The following is a 20,814-nucleotide window of genomic DNA, read 5'->3' as shown; positions in this document are numbered from 1 at the left end:
GGAACTGACTCATCACATCATCAATTCTGCTCCTCTGCCAGTACAGCACAAAACATCTTTTATCATCGCACTCTCTTCATCATTTATTTTTTAAATTAAAGGAGTTTAGAACTCTTTAGAGCTCATCTTCCCCCTTCCCAGTCAGCTGCTGTTCTCTGGCCGGTGGTTACAATTTGGGGTGATAGAGCCCCCATTTGCCATGTGCAGGAGGACTCCTCCCATCCAGGCATTGTCAGGAACAAGCCAGAGGATGAATTTCTTGGCTTATGCTTTCACTCTTAGCACTGAGTTGCACACATACCCTTTAGCTGTAAGAAAACTAAGCTTTCCCGTCTGAGTCCTTTTTTTCTTGTCTTAATCCCTCCTTTCTCTTCGTTGCAGAAAAGCACTGTTTATCTTAATAGGGACAGCAGGAACACTCTGGCTGCATAATTGCCACGAAGGCTACAGAGTGGTCCAGACGGTACCAGTTTGCACTGATATTTTTCTGGAGCATGCCAACAACAAGCGGCTGCTGTGAGAGCTGAAATTGCTTTTTTCTGTTCACATCTGCATTTGATTTTCAATCAAGACTTGGTTGGTGAAAAGCCAACTAATCTACAGTACTTAGGTTTTTATTTTTGTTTTTTAAGAGGCTGGTTTGAGCCAAGTTTAGTACCACAGAACTAGTTTTTAATAATTTTTTTCCCCCTGAATTATAAGTACTTTTGGATACAAACTATTTCAAATAGATCTTGTGGGAAAATTATTATTCACCATTATTTCTTTGTACTAGTGTCTCATGTATGACTATTACAAAGGACCAAGACCTCATTGTTCCAGGTGCATTATAGCCCAAGTAAATGGCAAATCACATACCCAGGCCCGTGTGGTGTCAGGGACACTGCTGGGTGCCTCTGCTTCATGCTCTGGAACCAGGGAATCAGGAAAGTGCCTTTTGTAAGAACTAGAGAAGTGATTTCCACAGGTTTTGCATGAAACTTCTGGCATTTTATTTGGGCTGGTGTCACATCCTCTTCCTTTGGTGTCTTGGTGGCAGATGAAGAATTGGTTTTGTAGTGAAGATAAAGGAAAAGTCATTGTTTAATCAGAGACTTAAAAGGAACTGAAAAAGGGTCTGTGTGTTTCAACCATCTTAAGCTTTGGGGGACAAATATGGTACCAAAAAGAGGAAAAAGTCTTGGCTTACAGAGTTTTAATTTTCTTAAGGCAATTTTCCCGTGAATTACAGTAACAGAAAGCACCAACCTGTGACTTGCGTGGTCTACTGAGGGAATTCTAGTATTGCTTCTTATCCTTCATTTACTTAAGGCTCCGATTTAGGCATAACAGACTTTTAATAGAATTATTAAGCAGAACATACAGTTACTGTTGCTGAAGGATGCTGAAAACCCTCTGAAATTGCTGTTTCCTTTTAACATGGTCAACTTGGGTTGGGGCATTGCTGGGTGAGAAAGAGAACAAATTATACTATTAACCAAGTAAAGGTACAAGCAACTAAACTACCACATCAGGAACACCACCAGCCTTCAATGCACCTCAGTGCTTTGTACCTATATGTTAACATACGTTCGTGCAAAATCAGTTTGAAATCCCTGGGTTGGCCTTGTGTACATGACAGCCACAGTGGCCACATCCACAAGGTGCTGCAAACCCAGTGCCATCTTGCCCCTCCCAGCCGCCATCTTGACACCCCCCCAGCCACCATCTTGCCCTCTGCAGCCACCATTTTGTACCCCCAGCCTCCATCTTGCCCCTCGCAGCCGCCATTTTGTCCCCTCAGTCGCCATCTTGCCCCCCGCAGCCACCATTTTGTCTCCCCCAGCCGCCATCTTGCCCCCAGCCGCCATTTTGTCTCCCCCTAGCCACCATTTTGTCTCCCCCAACCGCCATTTTGTCTCCCCCCAGCTGCCATTTGTCCCCCCAGCCGCCATTTTGTCTCCCCCAGCCGCCATTTTGTCTCCCCCAGCCGCCATTTTGTCTCCCCCCAGCTGCCATTTGTCCCCCCAGCCGCCATTTTGTCTCCCCCTAGCCGCCATTTTGTCTCCCCCCAGCCACCATTTTGTCTCCCTCCAGCTGCCATTTGTCCCCCTCAGCCGCCATTTTGCTGCCCCAGCTGCCATCTTGCCTCCCAGCTGCCATCTTGTCACCTGGCCCCACTGCACTGACATCCCTGTGCCCCGCTCCCTCTCACGGTGCGTTGCCTGTGGCAGGACGCTGACCTTTCAACTTGTCCAAGTTCTCCTTTTTCCTGTAGGGCATTGTTTTGTGCAGATTTTCTACAGCTGGTGGTTTTCATCCAGGATACTAGGCTTTAGTGATGTAATTGCACCAGTCCCATCTCAGCCCTGCCTTCCTCTGTGAGCATGTGTGATGTACTTACTGCAGCTTGTTAGAGAGCGTGTTTTAATAGTTGAAAATATTAAATGACTGTCTGGTTGTAGGGCAGAGCACAGACCTCAATAGTAAATAGCTAAATAGCTATTAATAGCTAAAATCTTATCACTCTATTCTCATTAGTTGTTTAGACAGCATCGATATTAACTACAGTCTCTGTATGGAAAATCTACTAATTTATTCACTATCTTCAATTTTTAGGGTCCCAGTCCAAGTGGACTGGATGTTTAAAAGCATGTAATAGTCGGAGGCTGCAGCTGCGGTGTTTTTGTGTTCAGCCCTGCTGAAAGCTGGCAGCCGTGTTTGTACGGGGCACTGAGCAGCTGAGGGGACTGAAGCGCCGGTGGTGATGCCAGCAACAGCCGCTGTGTGGGCTTGGGGCTGCCACCCCCTAAGGAGCGATGGGCTCTTGTCCACCCTACATGGAAAGTGGAACACGCAGAGTTTTAAATCACTGCCTGTTTAGTCCTTTGGGGACATTTTTAGGGAGCTTGGGTAGCTTGATATGCCTTCTGGGTAGATGTAGTGGCATCTGTTTCTGCCTTCCCTGTGGTGTCTAAAAACCTTCCTCTTGATGCTGTTCATGCTTATGTCCAGTATATTTGCCTGTGTATCTGACTTAGGCACCAATGTAGGATGAGCAATTTTAGTTTTTGAATTGAAATATCTTTCCTTCCTCCATGCTTGGCCTTTGAAATTTATTTTTTTTTCTTTTTCTGGAAGGAAGGAAGGAAAAGCATTGAACTTCTGTTTACCTCATTTTGTTTGAACAGAGCCCTGTGTGTTAACCCTCCTCCGCACAATGAAACTCTGTACAGTGAATTGGCTAAGTGGGTCCTTATTCAGGATCATTCATCACCATGGCACGGCCTCATGCATACATGGCAGATTTACATCATTGAAACTGAGGAATAAAAACAAAAGGCCCATGATCTGAAGGAAGGGCTGTCATTATTTATGAAGCGCCAGTAATGTGCTGAGGGTGAGATGAAGATCTGATCAGCCTGGCCTCTCGGCTCGCCCTGCAAGGGTGCTGGTGGCAGAGTGACACACAGCTGGTGGCTGCAGCAAGGACAAACATGCTCAGCAACTCAGGGCTCCTTAAAGGCATTTTGAACACTAGACGCTCCGCTTCAAAAAATGGGGCACGTGTATGGGAAGTAAGTCTAATGGTGAGTACAGACAATAAAATGAGTTAAAGGAAATAGTGTTGCTGTTGCACTTCCTTGTTTGAAACCTCAGGACCTTAACGAGGCCAGGGAGCCCCAGTGATAGTTCCAGATCCCTGTGTTTCTTCACCTGCTTTTGATCTCACTGTAGCAATGTTCATTTTGTCCAAGTAAAATAAATGTCCTCGCAAATGTCTGAGAGGAAGTGAAGAATGGAAAACATGCTCATTGGAGTCAGCAATTTGCCCCATTTGGGGGCTCATATATATATATATATATATATATATATACACACACACCTTCTCTTCTGTCTCTCTGCTGTGTGTTATGGAGGGACCAGCAGCAGCTCTTGCCCATACCTGCAAGCCAGGCTCAGGCCAACTTCATGTTCATGAGGAGCATCCTTAGGATGCTGCTGGGCTGGGTGCATGGCACGCACTGTCAGCTAGCACATGCTGCTCATTCACAAATTCTTAGCTTTTTCATAGCAATGGCAATGCTTGCTCAACGACCCACTGCCAGGCCATGAGGAAGCCTGATCCCTACCCCTGGATCCTCATGGTTTTTGTTAAAGGAGAAATTGCATCTTTTGGCACTGGTCGGGAAGAGAGTTCTTCTGTTTTCCGAGGCATTGCTTTTCAGTGAGTGTCTCCAGCTGCAGCACACCCCTTCAGTCAGGGCACTGACTCATGCTTTTTGCCATCACAATAAATCTGTTTTCATAAACAAAATTAAGTGCACCGTGTTTATTCGTTAGGGAGATTTAAAGTTAGATGTCTCTCAGCAACCATGAAAAATGTTTCATGGGATGAAATTCTCCTCCTTCCCCTCTTTTCTCTTTTTACAGCTAATGAAAATAGATTTGGGACACTAGCCCGATGCTATCAGTGGGCTGATTCTGTGCATGCTGATGTGCAACACGATGACTGAAGGGACGGTGCTGACAATTCAGCTGCAGTACATCTCAGAGAGTCACTGCTCTAGAGAGGTATACTTAAAATTACACAAAGATGAACAAGAAAAAATGTGACAGGTTAATGAAATAGGCTTTAAACATTGCTCCACATAAGCACAGTGCAGATGAGGGGTCCTGGCTTGCCAGTCAGGGAGAGAAGCTTGTCTGCCACATGGTGCCAGCTCTCCAAAAGCCTCTGTGCCAGAGGCTCTCTTATGGATGGTTTTGGGTAGGACTGATCCTGCTTCTGGTCCTGGGTGAAGCCAGGTGAGGCAGCTTGCCGAGAGAGCCCTGGGGGAGAAGCTGGCTCTGCTGCTGTTCTCCCCACCGTGCCCATATCACCCCCAGCCTTCTCCTTTCCTTCCCACAGTGGGAATGCAGCTGGACCCAGCCCTGTATGCTAAGTTTGACAAAATGCAGTTTGCCTCCAGTGTTGGTAAGTTCTGGGCTGGGTCTGCAGCAAGGTGAGAAGTACGTACAGCCCAGACTCCCCACTTCATGGCTCTCACTCGCCACTGCTGAGGCTCCTACACTTGCTGCCACCTGTGATTACTGATGCAGTGGTGACATCAATGTTTTCCTCATTAAGGACTGGACTAATGTCCCCAATACAATTTGAAAGGAAAGAAAAGTCTTCAATGGTTAAGCCTGAAATAAAATTAAATCACATGGAAACTGTATGAGAGAGTTCCTGTAATAAGACAGATAAACTGTTGGGACTAAAACAATCCCTGTGCTCTCATATAGAATAAGTGTAAAGGAAAGTAGGAACCAAGAGATGGTATGAGGCATGTGAGAAGTCAGAATCCAATTAAAGTAATAAATAAGCCTCTGTAATTCATGCAAGTTTTAACTCAAGCTTCCAGACCAACAGATTCTGCATCTTGGTCAGCTGTAGCACTGCAGAGGGAAAAATGCCAAGTTTTATTAAGCATTATTAACACCTATAAATTCTAATGCAAGCTCAAGAAAATGAACTGGATCAGAATGAGCAAATCCGTACAGGGACATGTCTTGTTCATTTCAGCCTGCTAATACAGATTTACTCCCTAACATTTGTTGCCTATTACCATATTTTTCAGTGTCCCACTGTGACGGGATACCCCATTCTCCCTTGGAAATTTGGTTTGTACTATAGAATCCAAATCAGAGACTTGCAAACCATCTCCTGTCCTGAGCTCATGCTTCCATTCAGATTGCTTTAATCCTGCAGAAGAGAAGAAAAAAATAATCCGCAAACCAGTGGTGAGCAGCAAGGGAAGCAGTTCAGCTGGGCAGGTATAATGTCAATATATGTGGAGCGTAATCCCAGCATCTGAAAGAGCAAGATCTGGGACTGAACATTGATTAACAAAACCACATTATTACAGGGTGGAAAATATATCTTGAATTTCTACTCATAACAACTCCCCAGTGCCTTCTTTATTAGCATGCAAATTTTGTACCCATTGAAGAGGAAATAAACTTGGAATTTGCTGTCTTTGCAGCAAATGTAGAAGGTATTTTGGCCATTCTCGCAATCCCACTTTCTACCACATACCATAAGTAAAGTGAATACCTTTCACTTGTACTTTAGAGGGAGCCATAAATCAGAAACAAAAGACAGAAGAATAACAGGGTGGTGTTTCTCCTTCTCGTGTACCAGGCACCTGGTGCCAACAGCAACAATGTCAATATGAACTGTGGTTTCCGTGCCAGACTATTATACGGGTCTCTGGTGTGGCGGTTGCTTACCTTTCAGCGCTCAGCGCCAGCCCATGCTTGCCAGCCCCCTGTCTTTTTTGGGCCATTCCTCAGTACAAGATGCTTGCAGCCTTCTCATACTTAATAAATCGGGGGCAGAAGGAGCATGGCTCTTGATCTGGGCTCAGACTATGGTTAACTGGGTTTTGTCCCTGGTTATTCCAGTTGCTGGAGCTGGCACTTTGGTGAGTCCCTTCCCCATGCCTCAGGTTTGCCATCTGTGCAACCAAGGTTATAACGTTTCCTTGAGAAATTTATGCTGTGTGGATGAAGAGCACTGGATAAAACCAAGGAATTTTGTAATTTTAAAATTTTACAATGTTTTCATTTCTCTGTGATTGACAGCTAATGCAGGGGGGCTTAATTTGGCTTAGGTTCCCACATGGAAGATTGGGTATATTGATTCATATAAGAGTTTATTGGCTAGAAGAGCATCTTGTCTCCAAAAGCATAACCAGGTGGACTTCCTACTAAATACTTACAAGCATGTGAGTGTGCATAATTCTTTAAGGGATCCATCTTATCCTGCAGCCATTCTTAAATTGTTGCGTCTCCAAACAGCATTTTAGGTCTCTTCTGTTGCAGTTTCACTCGGATTCTTCCATCACTGAACAATGTGCTGAGTAAAGTGGTGGTCAGGTTAATTTTCGGCTGTCACCAGGTCAGCCCCTGACTGCAGTTGCTTATGAACCATCTGCCAGGTGACCCTCAGAAGTGAACCATCCTCACCTTCAGTCAGTTCCACGCCTGGAGCCGTACCAGCACCTGGGGGACACGAGGCGAGAGCCACCACCAGCTGCAAACAGGAGGTGAGTGGCTCCCGAAGGACTTTGACACCTTTTCTACAACAGCCTGTCACGTTTCAAACCTTCTTATTTCTGAAACTAAAGAAACACAATGCAGAGGAGATCTCATCAGGCACACGATGGGCTCCTGGTCCCCAGACGGGGCTGCTTCTCTGTCAGGGGCAGGTCCAAAGGTTTCAACGGGCCAAAGCGTCCAGCAGGGTTGAAGGTGGTACCCTGGAGTGCCAGCCAGGGAGAGTTCACACTCAAACCTGGTGTCACATATTTGAAACAAAATTTGTCACTCAGGTTTGGAGGATGGAGAAGATGCCTGGTTATTCTCCATGCTGCATTTTTTTTCTCGACTGAGAATAAAAACCAGTATGAACCAGTATGACACTGAGCAGGTATTGTCTCAAAAAAAAAAAAAAAAAAAAAAAAAAGCACCCTTGTCCTCAGATTTTCTCTTCGCTCAGCAAATCCCTTTTATTTCCTAAGTTCTCCTGATGGAGCTCTCGCCATGTCCCTGGGTAAGAAAAGCAAAGCAGCTAAGCCTTCTTCATTAGTCGTATTTCGGAGTGCCTGAGGCTGGCCAGCAAGATCTGGCTTTATCAGATACAGCTTTAGGAAAGCAGATTTGTCCTGGACCATAATGAATACAAAATAGATCTTGTTTAGTTGTAGCTCTTTAGTTATAAAAAACACATGTTTAGTTTAACCTGTCTCTAAAGAATGGAGGGATAATTAAAGAAAAGGTTAATTGCTGCCAAACCCACTTGGTTTTTTGTGACCCAGAGAAATTGTGGGGGCTGAATTCAGAGCCTGTCCTTCTTGCGTTCATGTTCACAACAGCTCTGCTTTGCACCACCACTGGAGGCCGTGGCAGCCCTCCAGCCCGCAGCGCTGCGCCTCCTGCCCCGCGGCTGCGGTGTGTCCTGGCTGGCGGGCCCTTCCCCTACGGTTTTCCCATCTGTGAAATGGGGCTATTGGCACCTGGCGGCTGACAGGAGTGTGCGGTACGGGGGAAAGGAGAGGAGAAAAAGGCCAGGAAGTCACACAGCCATTGCAGCAGCTGTGTAAACAGTGGTTTAATAAAGGGCTGCTGCAATTAATAGAAAAAGCATCACCCACTCTCATCGCCTGCTGCCTGCTGCATGAGACAGGGTGGCAGAGCTCAGCCCGGTGAAACGCGCCGCTTTCTTAGGAGGGAACTAACTGGCACGAGGTGGATCAAGCTGCATGGAAGACTGGAAAAACAAGGTTTTCCAGACAAAATAGTTTTCACAATCATGAAACGCTTACTAGTCTTGGCATGGCCTTGCGCGAGCTGGGGAAGGATGGCTGGGAAGCCCTGCAGGGGCGGGTGGGGGGCTTGTCTGCTTGCCCACGTCTCGGCATTGGAAATGCAGTGTGCCTGGAGAAGTGGGTGTCTGTCTGCTGGGGGAGTAACCCCCAGAGCTTCGCCTGGCAGTGCTGCTTGCTGCCTTTTGCTGGGGAGGAAGCAAACTCTGCCAGCAAACGCAGCTGGGGCACGGGCTGAGGGTGCGATGTGTGACGGCGCAGCGTGCGAGGGTGCTGCATGCAAGCATGTGGGGTACAAGGGTGCTGCATGCGAGGGTGCTGCATGTAAGGGTGCTGCATGCCCGCGTGCAGCGGTGCTCCGTGCACCACGCAGGCTGCACCAGGCGTGCTGCCAGCAGGCCCCGTGCCGCCGCCTGTCCCCGCAGCCCCGGCTGCAGCGGGGCCGGGGGTGCCGCGGGCGGCGCCGTGCGGCAGCGGTGAGCGCTGCCCTGCAGGTGGCAGTGCTCTGCTGGGCTGCGGCCGGGCGCTGCCTCGCACTGCTTCCTTGCTAAGGGGGGCAAAAAAAAAAAAAAAAAAAAAGTACAACCTAAAGAGCAAATTGTATACAGCCTTTGCTTTGGCCCCAGCCTCAGCCCAGAGGGAGCAGTGCTGTTGTAAGGCTCGGGATTACATATCCCAGTCCCGTACAAAAGCCTAGGAAATGTAAGATATGTGGGCATGGTTCAATTACATTTCTTCCTTCCACTTATTTCTTGTATTATATGGCCTTTTGAAAAGTAAATGAAGCCAAAACGATTTCTTGCAAAAGCCCTACATACATAGCCAGCAAGGATCCCGATTTATGGAACTATTTGAGTTTAGAATGGGGAAAAAGAAAAATAATAGGGAAAGAAGGGCACTTCGGTGCTTAATGGTAGACTAAGCTATTCGGTAGAGATTTCAACTCAGAAAGGAAAGGTCTCTGCTTCTCTCCTCCCCTTGCCTTTAGTGAAGCCTGACATGAAAAAGCTTAGAAATTAAACATCTGTTAGGCTCAGCTTTCAGTGGCTTGCCCGTGCTGATATAATCAGCCATCTGAGAAGGTTTTCCTGACAATACCCTACTTTCAATAAGGTTATATAAAGTGGCCATGAAAAATTTACTTAGGCCGACATAAACCTTCCGGACTGTTCCTCCCACCAGCCGTAAGGCCCCACCAAGTATTTGATAAATGAAGAGTGGCCACAGGGAGCAGGTCACACTGGAGCCCTTCGTATCATGCAGAGGCAGGATCCTGGCAGTCAGCACTGCTTCACTTCCACTGGGCTGTAGCCGGTGGCATAGGAGATGAATAAATTCTCCTCACTGTCAGGGCCGTGTACTCTTACCCAGCACTGCGCTGGGCTGGCGTAGCCCATTTGTCATGCTCTGTGAGGCCCAGCAGCTGTGCTGCCCTTGGGGGTCCCCGTACAACACCCGAGCAGGCTCCTGAGCTGCTGGCTGTTAGCGCCCGCAGCGCCTGCGCTATAGGCCGGGAGGACTCCACTTTATAAATTAGCCTGGGAAGCTTTGTGAATGAGCAGGACTAGCCCAGGGCTCCCGCTGCACAGAAATGACACAAATGAAGCCCCATTTCCCATGGGCTTTCAGCATAATCTGGAAATCCTTTAATTTTAGTTTGGGATGGGCAAAGTTTGATGGTAGTTGCAGCAAGCCTGCCAAGCCCATTTGTCCTTCCTGCACAGGCAATGAGACGTGAGGATGCCTGTTGGCAGCTGGGAGGGGCTACAGGCTTCTGAATTTTTGATGGCTGTGAATGCCTCATGTTCACTTGATGTGAAAAGTTGTCACATGGATTTGTGACAACTTCTGCCATTACAAAAAAAAAGCAAAAAATGATGTAGTTGACAAAAAAGTCACTGATATCATCTGTCAGGACTAATACGGATCAAACTCGCCTCCCCCTGCGGTTACCTCAGGCTGTCATTAAAGCTCTGCCACAAGCTCACAGCACCCGCGGCGCAGCTCAGCGCTGGCGGATTTCCCCCAGCAGGGACGGGGAGGGCTCCCCACCGCGTGTCCCTGTCTGCTGCCAGCCTCCAGCAGCGCGTCGGGAGAGGAGGGGCCTCCCATCGCAGGGCATAAATGCCACAGCTGGTGGAGGAAGTTTTGTTGCACTTTTCGTTTGGTTTCTCAAGGAACCGAGGCTGCTTGTGCCCCATGCCCTAGCTGTGGCCTGTAGGTTTGGGCCTGAAAGTCCATTTCATCCAAAATCCCTAAGCAAAGGTGAGCTCTCAGAACTAGTTAGCAAACTGACTGTAATGCACAAATAAAGCCATCCTTTTACTATTTATATGCCTGTGGCAGATGTTGGTTCTGTTTCATTTGCCTGCCTTTCTTGCTGTGCTCTGGCTCCGTACTCTCCCACTTGATTTCGGCTGCAATTTCGGTCCTACCCTTGGCTGAATAAAGAGGTGCCTTTGTACTGCAGTCACCTCCAGTGGATATATTTGGCCAATTTGTGTGCAGCGCTGCTCCTGCCAGCCTTTCCCGCCTCCCCCTTCCCCCAGGCCTTTAGGTTAAGTGGTTCCTCACAACCTCAGCAATTTTGCTGTGCCAGCAGTCTTGCCCTTTGGTTTAGCAGGAGCTGAAATCCTCTGTATGGGCTCCCCTGCCCTAAGTCTCTGCATAAATAAAAATAATTCCAGCCCCTGTCCAACATGACTTCACGGAGATGCCAGCTGCCTGCAGAGCAGAGGGTCCAGACAAGAAGGGGGTCAGCAGGGACAGAGATGACAAGAATAGGTTCATGGGGAGCTCATCTTTTCTGAGCCACACACTGTTAGCGGTTGAGTGTGGCCACCTGAGCAAGCCAGTGATGATGTATTTAGAAAAGAATCTGGTATGAAGCTGAAAGGCAGCTTCTTAAATCGAGTAAATTACGTTTGTATTAAAAACAACAAAAAAAAGAACTTGTAAATCACGTATTTACACAATTGAGCACGCGAGCAAGCAAGGTCTCGTAAGAAACCCAGATGTTCATTAGAAACGTGAATTGTTCTTCCTTGCTGCTACCATGAAAAGTAAACTGGGAAAAAAGTCAGCTATGTTGAAGGGGTATAAAGGAGTGAGTTAAGTCTACAAAATCCAGGAAATTTCCCGTTAAGACTAAAAATCTGGGGTACTATGGTAGTTCTGTAATTTGGACCCAAGATATAAATTAAAGCCAGAGTATCGGGTCAGGTGCTCAAGTTCTCAGCCCTTAGCTGTGGAATTTCCAGGTTAAGTTACTTAAATTTTCCTGTTGCTGAATAAAGCTAAAATCCTGTGTGCCATATATTTGCTCATCATAAAATGTTCTCTCCTAGCCAGTAACAGCTTCTTTGTTGGCGAAGCCTGTCTGGTTTATGAGCTTCCCAGCCTTTGTACAGCGTACTGGGAGTTAAGAACTTCCACATGGCTCTTGCTCTGAGGCTTTTGTGAATAAGCAAAGCAAAGCGCTTGCTCTGTGTCCAACAAACGCATCAAATACGGTTTGAATTCTCTGTTTTTAAATGCAAAGGATAATATTGATTCTGTTAAGGTAAATGTCTTTAATTGTATGCTATATAAACTTGACTGTTACCGAGACATAATGGGCTCTGGGCATCCTTCCAGCACAGCAGTATGAAAACATATCTTTTGGTGTCTCCAATACAGAAATGCAGAATTAAGATTTATTTGAACAAAAATTTAACGGAGCACATCCCCAGTCTCTAAAAAACTTAGACGACTATGGAAGGACACTTAGACAAATTAATGCTATAGCAGGGCAAAACCCCTGTGGAGTACCTGCTGATGTGGATTGTCTCATGCTTTTTACTGGGCTGGGGGAATAGCAAATGAAGAAGTTCATTAAGTTAACGCTGTATGAATCAATCTCATCTACAGATGCTGAATGGGATCTTAATTCATAGGGATACTGGGCATCACATTTCCAAAGAAGCACTCCATACTCTGAAATCCTAAGGCACGCCGTTGTGTTTAGGAGGATGGTGAAGGCAAGAAGACTGGGTGACTTGGCATTAGTTTATAAAGGAAGATAAAGGTATTTAAGAATAAACCAAACACTCATGCAGCAGATGATATCCTCTCATTTATTGCTAAACTACCGTAGTACAGGCAATATATAAAAAATATTTTACAGATGATAGCAAAAAAATTATTACATTGGAGGTTAACAATGTTGTCATAGGAATGTGAATTATATAAACCCTTTTTCAGTTCTTAAAATTAGTCTTTCGAACAAACAGTTTAATTAAAAAGACATCTGTTAGAATAATTTGAGAGATGCGTATCTGTTAACGTCGGGTTTTTCCTTGACACATGGGCAGGGCTTCAACAAGGACACTTGGACTTCTTGAGGTGGGGGGGAACAATTCATAATTACACGCGCGCACACACACACACACACGGCTCCCAGTTAGGCCACCACTATTAAGACTCTGCAGTACCTTGACTGTGTTCCCAGGTCTCACCGCACTGCTGTAGTAAGGCACTGAACCAGCACCGGTAAAATGATGGCAGTTTAATCCTTAGAGCTCTGCAAGAATAACTGGTTATTCTACCATCACGTATCTGGGTACGTCTGACATAATACAAACACAGGGATCATTATCCATTTTTGTGACTCAGTCATTCCAGAACTTTCTACTCAATTTCGCTATTTTAAGAGAGTTATTGAAAAGAAACTTAAAATATTAACTTCTCCCCAGATAACCACTCACTCACAGCCTATATGAAGTATTAGACTATATGATGTACCAGCATCTTCATTTCAAATTTTTATTGTAGCGTGGGTCAGGTCCCCATTTTTTAAATTATTTCATTATTTTTATCTACATGAGGAACAATGAAAATGGTTAAGCAAATCTTAAACAGACCATAATGGATTAGACACTGATTGGCAGTTAAAGAAATTACTACCGGCTATCACCTGCTGCAGTTATAAAGTAGCAGACATTAAAGACTGATGCCAACATTCAAAATGTGGGTTATTCATTCTGAACTGAGATGAATAAAGAACTATAATTTCCCATGTTTGGTGGCAGATAGCTGCCTTACATTTACATGTACGAAATCACTGCAATGTAAACGACAAGGAAAACAAACAGTTGATTTCTAGAGAATTTGCAGTTCACCCGTTCTTCACCTGACGTAGGCACCTCTTCCTATTGCATAGGAGTATGTAATATAAATAACAAACACTTGGAATTGCAGGTAAACTGGAACTTCAGGTGATTTTATGTGGTGCAAGATTTATGAAGATGTGAATCGACTTAAGATTTGAAATTAAGATACTCATTTTCTTGAATCCCAGATGGCAGATAATTGTTCTCTATTAAGAAGCAATTTGGAAAGAAACGCAGGGAAAAAAAGTCAGATTGAAATATTTAGAAACATACTTCTGAAGTGTTTTAAGCTGTCTTTGAAGTCTTTGGAAAATGTATCAAATACATTTTTTTTAGGACAATAACAATTCAACAGCAATTGCATAGAAAATTAATACACTCAGAAAAATGAAAATTGATCCTTTATAAATACTATCCTTAATCCAAAAGGTGTTGCATATTTGGTCAGACAAAAAGCATAGACTTTTTTTGTAAAGATATGGATTACAAAATATACTTTAAAAAACATGCTAGCTAATTTGAGAACTGTTTTAGATATGTTATCAAGCAGCAGCATTTTATACAATAGAGAATAACATAGTGCTGGTTTTGGAAATATTCTACATTCAGAAAATGCTGTATTCCTACCAGAAGAATGGAGTGATACATATTTACATGGATACAAATAAAGCAAGTGCAAAAACCATGGCTCTTCTACATTCTTTCTACCAATAAAAACACATACATTAGACACTTTCATTCCATTGCTGTTCAGATCTTACATTTTGCTCATTCTCATGGAGAAAAACAAAAACAGGACTTCATATTTCATTGCAAGTATCTTCACAAGCAATTACTCTTCTGGCAAACCGTTCTTCCAACATCCATAACTGACAAAAAAAAAATCTTCCTGATATCTGTCCACTCCCATTCCACTCTTAGACTGTTTACATATCATGAATGATGATTTTATTCTACGTATTCATATATTTGATGCAGACGTTTATAGAAGCTCATCCTGTATTTGCAGCCAAAGCTTTGATGGAAAAATGGAAGTTAAAAAAAAAATGCACACACACGCACAAAAAAAAAAAAAAAGAGATGAACTTTGAGTTCCAATGAGCCCCATGTACTTCACATGGTATAACTTTGATGGAAAATGCATTAGAGTTGTTCACCCTGTAGACAATATATTTGGAGGCCTTTGGTACAATGGCAGGAAGGCACTGTGGTGAAACATTCAGATAACTGAGGAAAGACAGAGTTTCCTCATGTGCAAATATGGCTATCTTCCAGATAAAGTGAGAACAAATTACTCATAAAATGGTATTAACTCTTCCAAGGTTAAGCTAATGCTTCTACAGAAAGAGAGCAAGGTGTATTATGCAACAAAATATTAATACTGGAAAAACACTGCTCAGCAAGAACAGGAAATAATTTAGTACTGTATATTTTGAAGTTCTTCAGCCTAGCTATATAATTTTAACATAGCAGTTTTCTTCTTAAAAAAAGAGACAACAATGCATAACGCTATGTCTGAGGATACTCCTTTTCTCCAGAAATAAATATAAAGCTGATTAAAGCTGTATTATTTAACTAATGGTGGCACATAAGAGCAGATAGAGTAGCACAGCCTGACCTCATGTAGCTGTAAATAAAACCACTAAAATGTAGTCTATATTATATACATCTTTTGAACACTTGATCCACTAGCTGGCTCCATGTACCTGCATAGGTCTGCCTGACTGGAGCCAATTATAGGATTGTGATCCAAGTTTGTAATGCTGTGTGTGTTCATACAGAAGCATATATGTGTGTGTATATATATTATAACCATATATACTTATATGGTTATATTATATAATTATGCATGTATATGCACCTACACAAACACACATCCAGATTAGTATCTATGCCTTAAAAATGAGGAAGAAATACTGCTAGTGCAAGCACGAGTAAAGCACTTGTAGCATATATATTTAAAAAAAAAATAAATTCCTCTCCCTCTCTCTTCAGCAAACTGCCTGAAAGAACACATACAAGCAGTGTATATCTTATCTTTCAGTTGTAGATCTCATGTTTAATGGTGCATCCTGCACAGTAGCTTCAGTGGAGCACTGCAGGGGCTCAGGGCGTCTGCCTGCATGCATCCCTTTCAAAGCTTAAAAGCTTTTGCTATGGGTCCGTACTTTTCTTGTCTGCTTTATACATTTATGCTTCATAGAAAAAAGGGGAGAAGGATGCTTAAATGATCACCTGGGGACAGAGGCAAAAATTTAAAATTAAAGTCAGTCCAGATCCTGAACACACATACTACAGTTGCATGTTGCGGGAGGAAAGTTGCTAGTGGATTTGGTGTGCAGCGATCTGACTTAAAGATCAGAGGTTCATCTGTATAATGAGGATTATTGACAGTCAGTTACTATTGGCAATCGCCAGATAAGCAGTAATATGTTCAGACCACATCTATGTGTCTAGAGATTTGCAAAGAAGTTCACATTCTTTGATATTTTATTTGAAATCCAGCAAGAGAAATGTTTCTGTCACTTATTTGGGGATTTATTTATTTATTGTGAATGGGTTTGTTTTGTTTTGTTTTGTTTTTTAAATTTCTCCTATACCTTAATCTTGCAGGTTGGATTGGGGAAAACTAGATGGTCATTTTTGGCAGTGAACCCTGTGAAGCTGTTCCTTTGCTCAGCCGCACTAAAGAACTTCTGACAGGCAACTTTTGTCCTTAGGAATTTTTCAAAATTGTCCAAAATGTCAAACTGCATTAAAAATCCATAATATACGGCAGATTCTGGCAATATGGCAGTTTAAAAACAATTCAAAATAGCTTATTTGAGGCATGTGAGCCAGCTGAAATGCTATACAGTATAAGTGCTGTTTAACAATCACTAACTCCCCCATACTGAGGCCATTTCAGCTAGCCCAAGCCTCAGTTTTGTTCCTGCAAAAGTCAGTAGGAAAAAGGCCATTGACTTCTGCAGTGACAGGCTGAGGCTCGGCTCCGCTGGCAGCTGTACTTCCCGGTGCAGCACACGGTGCTCACATGAGCACCAGCATCTGTCATCCTCAGCCAGAGGCCTGCAGGGACTGCTCTTTGGTGTCGCTGAAATGGGAGCCAGGGGACTTGTTCTGCGACAAAAGATTTCAGTCTCACCAAGCAGGTAACGCCTGCTTCAAGGGGGAAAAGAAGCAAACTTCTCAAGCCGTGATATTAATGTGAGTTTGAGATTTGCAATGAAGAATGGCTCTGCTCTGGTTATGGATCTAGACTTAGTTGAAACCAGAGCTTAGAGCTGCTCTTGTGAAATTCAGCTTTCAGGTTAAGATTGTAGCTCAGGCTAGGGTCGGATGTTCTGGAAAGTCTCATGCTTCTGTCCCTCACTTCCATCTCTCTCCTTGCAGAGTTTGAGTGTCACCTTTAAGTAGCAGAATTTTTTTTTCTCAATACTCCTGAAAAGATTTCTGTTGAACTGAGTCTGTAGGGTTTGTGCGAGTAGGCAGCTGCTCTGCTGGTCTTCTGTACTCATATAACCTAATTCCTACTGTGAGCATGTGGGCACATTGGTAATCAGCAAAGTCTGCTGTGAAACAACTGAGAACAGGGTAGTTTCACTGTGTTTTCTAGAACAGAGCTCAGGCTCTGCACTCATAACAAATACCAGCTTTCCTCTTTTACAAAACCACTAAAGATTACTATGTACTGCCTACAATATTATGGTGACTTTTTACTGCAGATTTTTTATTGACTCTGGATACCTTTTTATAACAGTGGGGTACCAAAGACACACCGAAATGTTATAAACTTGCTAGCTGTACAACTGCAAGTGGCAGAAGTTCTCTCTTATTGTGATAAGCGTGTGTCACTACATTATATTCAGACACATGAAGCAAAACATAACAAACATACTAACTTGTGTGGAAATTTAACCTTTCCAGAAGTTGCTGGTAGCTTTGCAAAGCTAAAGAGACAAGGTGTGTATAAGGAAGTGTATACTTTTTCTGGAACATATGGCTTCTGTAAAATGCAAATATTTTCGCAGCTTTGAGTGGTTAAATGTTACAGCTGCTGAGACAAGGTACCAGCCAACAGCAGGTTCTGTGTGAAAAGAAACAGCAACAATTTATAAGGGAGAAAATATCTAAGATGTGTTGATACACAGCCTAAATATTAATGAGAGTAAATCATAAAAATCTTTGGGTTTACTGTAACTCCTATATATTGTCTATTTTATGTGAGTTTATTTTACCTTGGGACAGGTGTTACAACTACTGAATTGGTCTTTTCACTGGTTTTCTGCAAGCATCCTTCTCCGTCAAATTCCTATCCAGTTAGACAAGAAAAAAATGGAGAAGACTCCTGGATTCAGCTGATAGCTACTGTTTGAAATACCGATCACAGTGCTCAGGGTCAGAAAATACAGCTTTTGCTCCCACGTTGGATAAAGGCCGAGTAAGCTTGGGCTGCCTCAGTTTCCTACAACAAAAAATTTTTTCAGAAGTGCTTTGTGACCTGGAGGGCAAATCATTGTTAGTGAACTGCAAAATGTTGCTATTCTGTTATGGAATATGTTACTCTTTCTTCCCTCATTTCCCACCCCACCCAAATAAGCACTAATATATAATCTCCCTTGCTTTGTGTGGCGTTCAGGAGTGACATCTTACTTCTCCCTTATTACTCAGATAGATTGATCGATACATAGCTAGATATTTTGCAGCAGGCTTGAAGAGTTTCCTCAGGCAGATGCTCCGTTACATGAGAACAATACGATCTTGGGACAAAAGGAAGGGTGTCCTTTTCGGTGTTTACAGAGAGAGGTGGCGAGTTGCTTAGTCAAGGCTGTCAGCTTGATGCCAATACATTGTTCCTTGCATTGAATTGGTGCCTTGAGATGAACAGTTAAGGAAGCAGGAGGTTGCAGGGGCACTGGAAGTATCTAAGAGGTCAGTTATGGAAGGATTCGGTAGAAGTTGTCTCACAAATCTCTTCTTCTATGTCTGACTTCTGGCAGGGAGTCCAGAAAATTCCTTCCTGATAATTTCATTAACTGTGAAGTAAAAGAAAGAGGAAGAAATGTTAGAGCACTTTCAAAGTCATGAGAAGTAAAAGCAATCCTTGGGCAGTTTGCTGTTAAGCTGAAAACGTCCCCTCTCTATTGATAACATAATTCTTTTGATTTAAATGTTAAAATTTTAGCCTGATAATGCAGGCTACATATTTTTGGTAAGCAAGGGGGAAGGAGAGGAGAGAGAGGGTTTACACAGTGTTTGGCATGCTTCAAGTACCATGAAAACACAACTGACAACTTGTACCATGTGTCTAGTACATGCTACGTCCCCTATGTAACACAACTCCTTCACAGACATTTCCTTTACCTGCATAAAATAAATAAATAAATAAAAATCTCTAAGTGTCTGAGCATTTTAACATTTTTCACTAGGATTAAATGAGAGTATTCTGAAAAGAGAAGGGCCAGATTTGGACAAAATATAGTGGATAGTGCTGAAAACACTGAGACTGCAATTCAGGTGCAAAAAAGCATTGGCTTTTTTGTGTTCATTTTCTTTTGAAAAATCTCACTGTAGACTTTATTTGATCTATATTTTCATTCTAGTTTGTTTGTAGATTGTAGCATAAGCGAACTTCCATACAATGCTGTAAGAGTCTGGGGACAGGCTTGGAAATAAAGCTCAAGAGAAGACACTGAATCACTTCATTCTCTGTTTAAAAAGAACTGAACAGCATTACATTTTGTACACAACAGCTGTCCTCTCCTGTACACCTTTCACATGCTTGCCTGAAGTACCCTTTGGTACCTCCTGGCACAACTTTTCTTTCTAGGCAGTGATTTCGTTAAGAGAGAGACCTAACACGTGAGTGTGTTGGTGCAAAACTCCAGGACTGCCTGTCTGGGGGCTCCGTTTCCACGTAGCCCCTTGGCACTGTATTCACAGGGGCAGGGGGGGATTGCCAACTTTGGAAACTGCTTATTTACTCTAAGAAATTTGCCTTAAAAACAAAGACCAAATTTTCTAAGGTTTCAGATCCTGAATCTAAATGATTTCACCCCATTGATATTTCAGGGCTAAGACAAGGACTAAGTCAAAGCTGAGCAGATCCTCACCCAAGCCTGATTAACTGTCAGGTATGAAGCTGTAAGACTCCACAACACTTAAGCTTGTTTCTAACAAATGATTATGAAAAATAGTAATTAACATAGTATTTCACCAGCAAGTAAATATGGTGCCCAATCTCGTACTGTCTCTGGGAGAACACACGCATTAATTTATAACAGTATGACTAATACTAGTACTAGCAGTGAGATAAAAGAAGCGGGCACCCACTCTCACAGGGTCATTTCCTTTCTAACAACAATGGAATTTATCTCAGAAAAAAATAAAATCTATGGTTTATGCGAAGCTCAACACTGTTGCTATACAGCTATCTGGTGTGGTTGGATGTACTTCTCAAGGACTGCACGTCTGCACAGAGCAGTGTAGGTGCTGGGTGGGAGGAGCACGGCAGCAGTCTTCTGAGTTTCCAGGTGCCCCATGCCCTGTGCTGATGGAGGATGAGGAGGGGGCTGAAGGCTCTGCAGGGTCTCACTGGAGAAGCCCACCCATGGGCTGGGGAGCACAGCAGTGCGGTGAGCTGCCCTGGTCTCTGCCGTGTGCCCTGACACAAGGCTCATTTCATCCCTCCGTGCTCAAAAATCCCCCTGTGAGCAGCCTGGATTTCAGCTCTTCTTTCTCATTCCAGCCAGGAAATGCCTGGTTTCAATCAGATTGGTGCCTGCTGAGGAGCACATGGACCAAAAATAGGTGTCTGACAGCCTGGCCTCTCCTGCTGCCCAGCTTTCTGCTGCCGCTGTCACCTGGTGGCCTCTGCCCTCAGCCTTTTGGGTGAATCCATGCCCGTGAAGCACATCGCGGTGGGGGATTTGGTTATTGCTGCTCTGCAGTGCAAGCAAGCAACCAGAGGGAGGTGAGGTTGGTCTACTTTCAGGCAAAGCCCTCCTGCAGCTCAGTCAGAAGAGCTTCCTGTTTGCTCTACCCAGGAAATGAGAGGAGCAGGTCTTCAATGGAAATTTTTCACAGTCTCTGCTAAAAATAGCAGTGAGGTAAAAGAAGTGGGCACCCACTCTCACAGGGTCATTTCCTTTCTAAAAACAAGTGGGCTGAGGCTGCAGGCCGATTTATTTATTGACAGGTTTGTTTGAGCTGCCAGCACACCAAAAATGCTGTGTACGAGTTTCCTTTCATACAATGCAGCTACCACTTATGGAAACATCAGAGCCAAGTCATCTTGGTCTAAGATGGGTTAA

The 20,814-nt window shown here is 43.8% G+C and overlaps 1 protein-coding gene and 1 long non-coding RNA gene across 15 annotated transcripts in view; one reads left to right on the top strand and one right to left on the bottom strand.

Moving 5' to 3' along the window:
- Nucleotides 1-12,292, top strand: part of LOC106041591 (uncharacterized) — a 48,781-nt gene extending 36,489 nt beyond the window's left edge. For 3 of the 4 annotated variants that reach the window (XR_010825217.1, XR_010825219.1, XR_010825218.1), the window contains 3 exons: nt 3,171-3,569; nt 4,414-4,554; nt 5,604-12,292. This is a non-coding gene — a long non-coding RNA (uncharacterized lncRNA). The remainder of the gene's footprint in view (nt 1-3,170; nt 3,570-4,413; nt 4,555-5,603) is intronic. The other variant, XR_010825220.1, reaches the window with a different exon arrangement.
- Nucleotides 12,293-12,443: 151 nt separating this feature from the next.
- NFATC2 (nuclear factor of activated T cells 2) overlaps nt 12,444-20,814 on the bottom strand; it is a 111,870-nt gene continuing 103,499 nt past the window's right edge. For all 11 annotated transcript variants that reach the window (XM_066978140.1, XM_066978141.1, XM_066978146.1 and 8 more), the window contains one exon: nt 12,444-18,537. In XM_066978140.1, coding sequence (XP_066834241.1) covers nt 18,482-18,537 — 56 coding nt within the window. In that variant the 3' untranslated portion in view covers nt 12,444-18,481. The remainder of the gene's footprint in view (nt 18,538-20,814) is intronic.

The sequence above is a fragment of the Anser cygnoides genome, chromosome 16, assembly GCF_040182565.1.
Source record: "Anser cygnoides isolate HZ-2024a breed goose chromosome 16, Taihu_goose_T2T_genome, whole genome shotgun sequence".
NCBI classification, from domain to species: Eukaryota; Metazoa; Chordata; class Aves; order Anseriformes; family Anatidae; genus Anser; species Anser cygnoides.
This window is presented reverse-complemented; position numbering and strand designations above follow the sequence as displayed.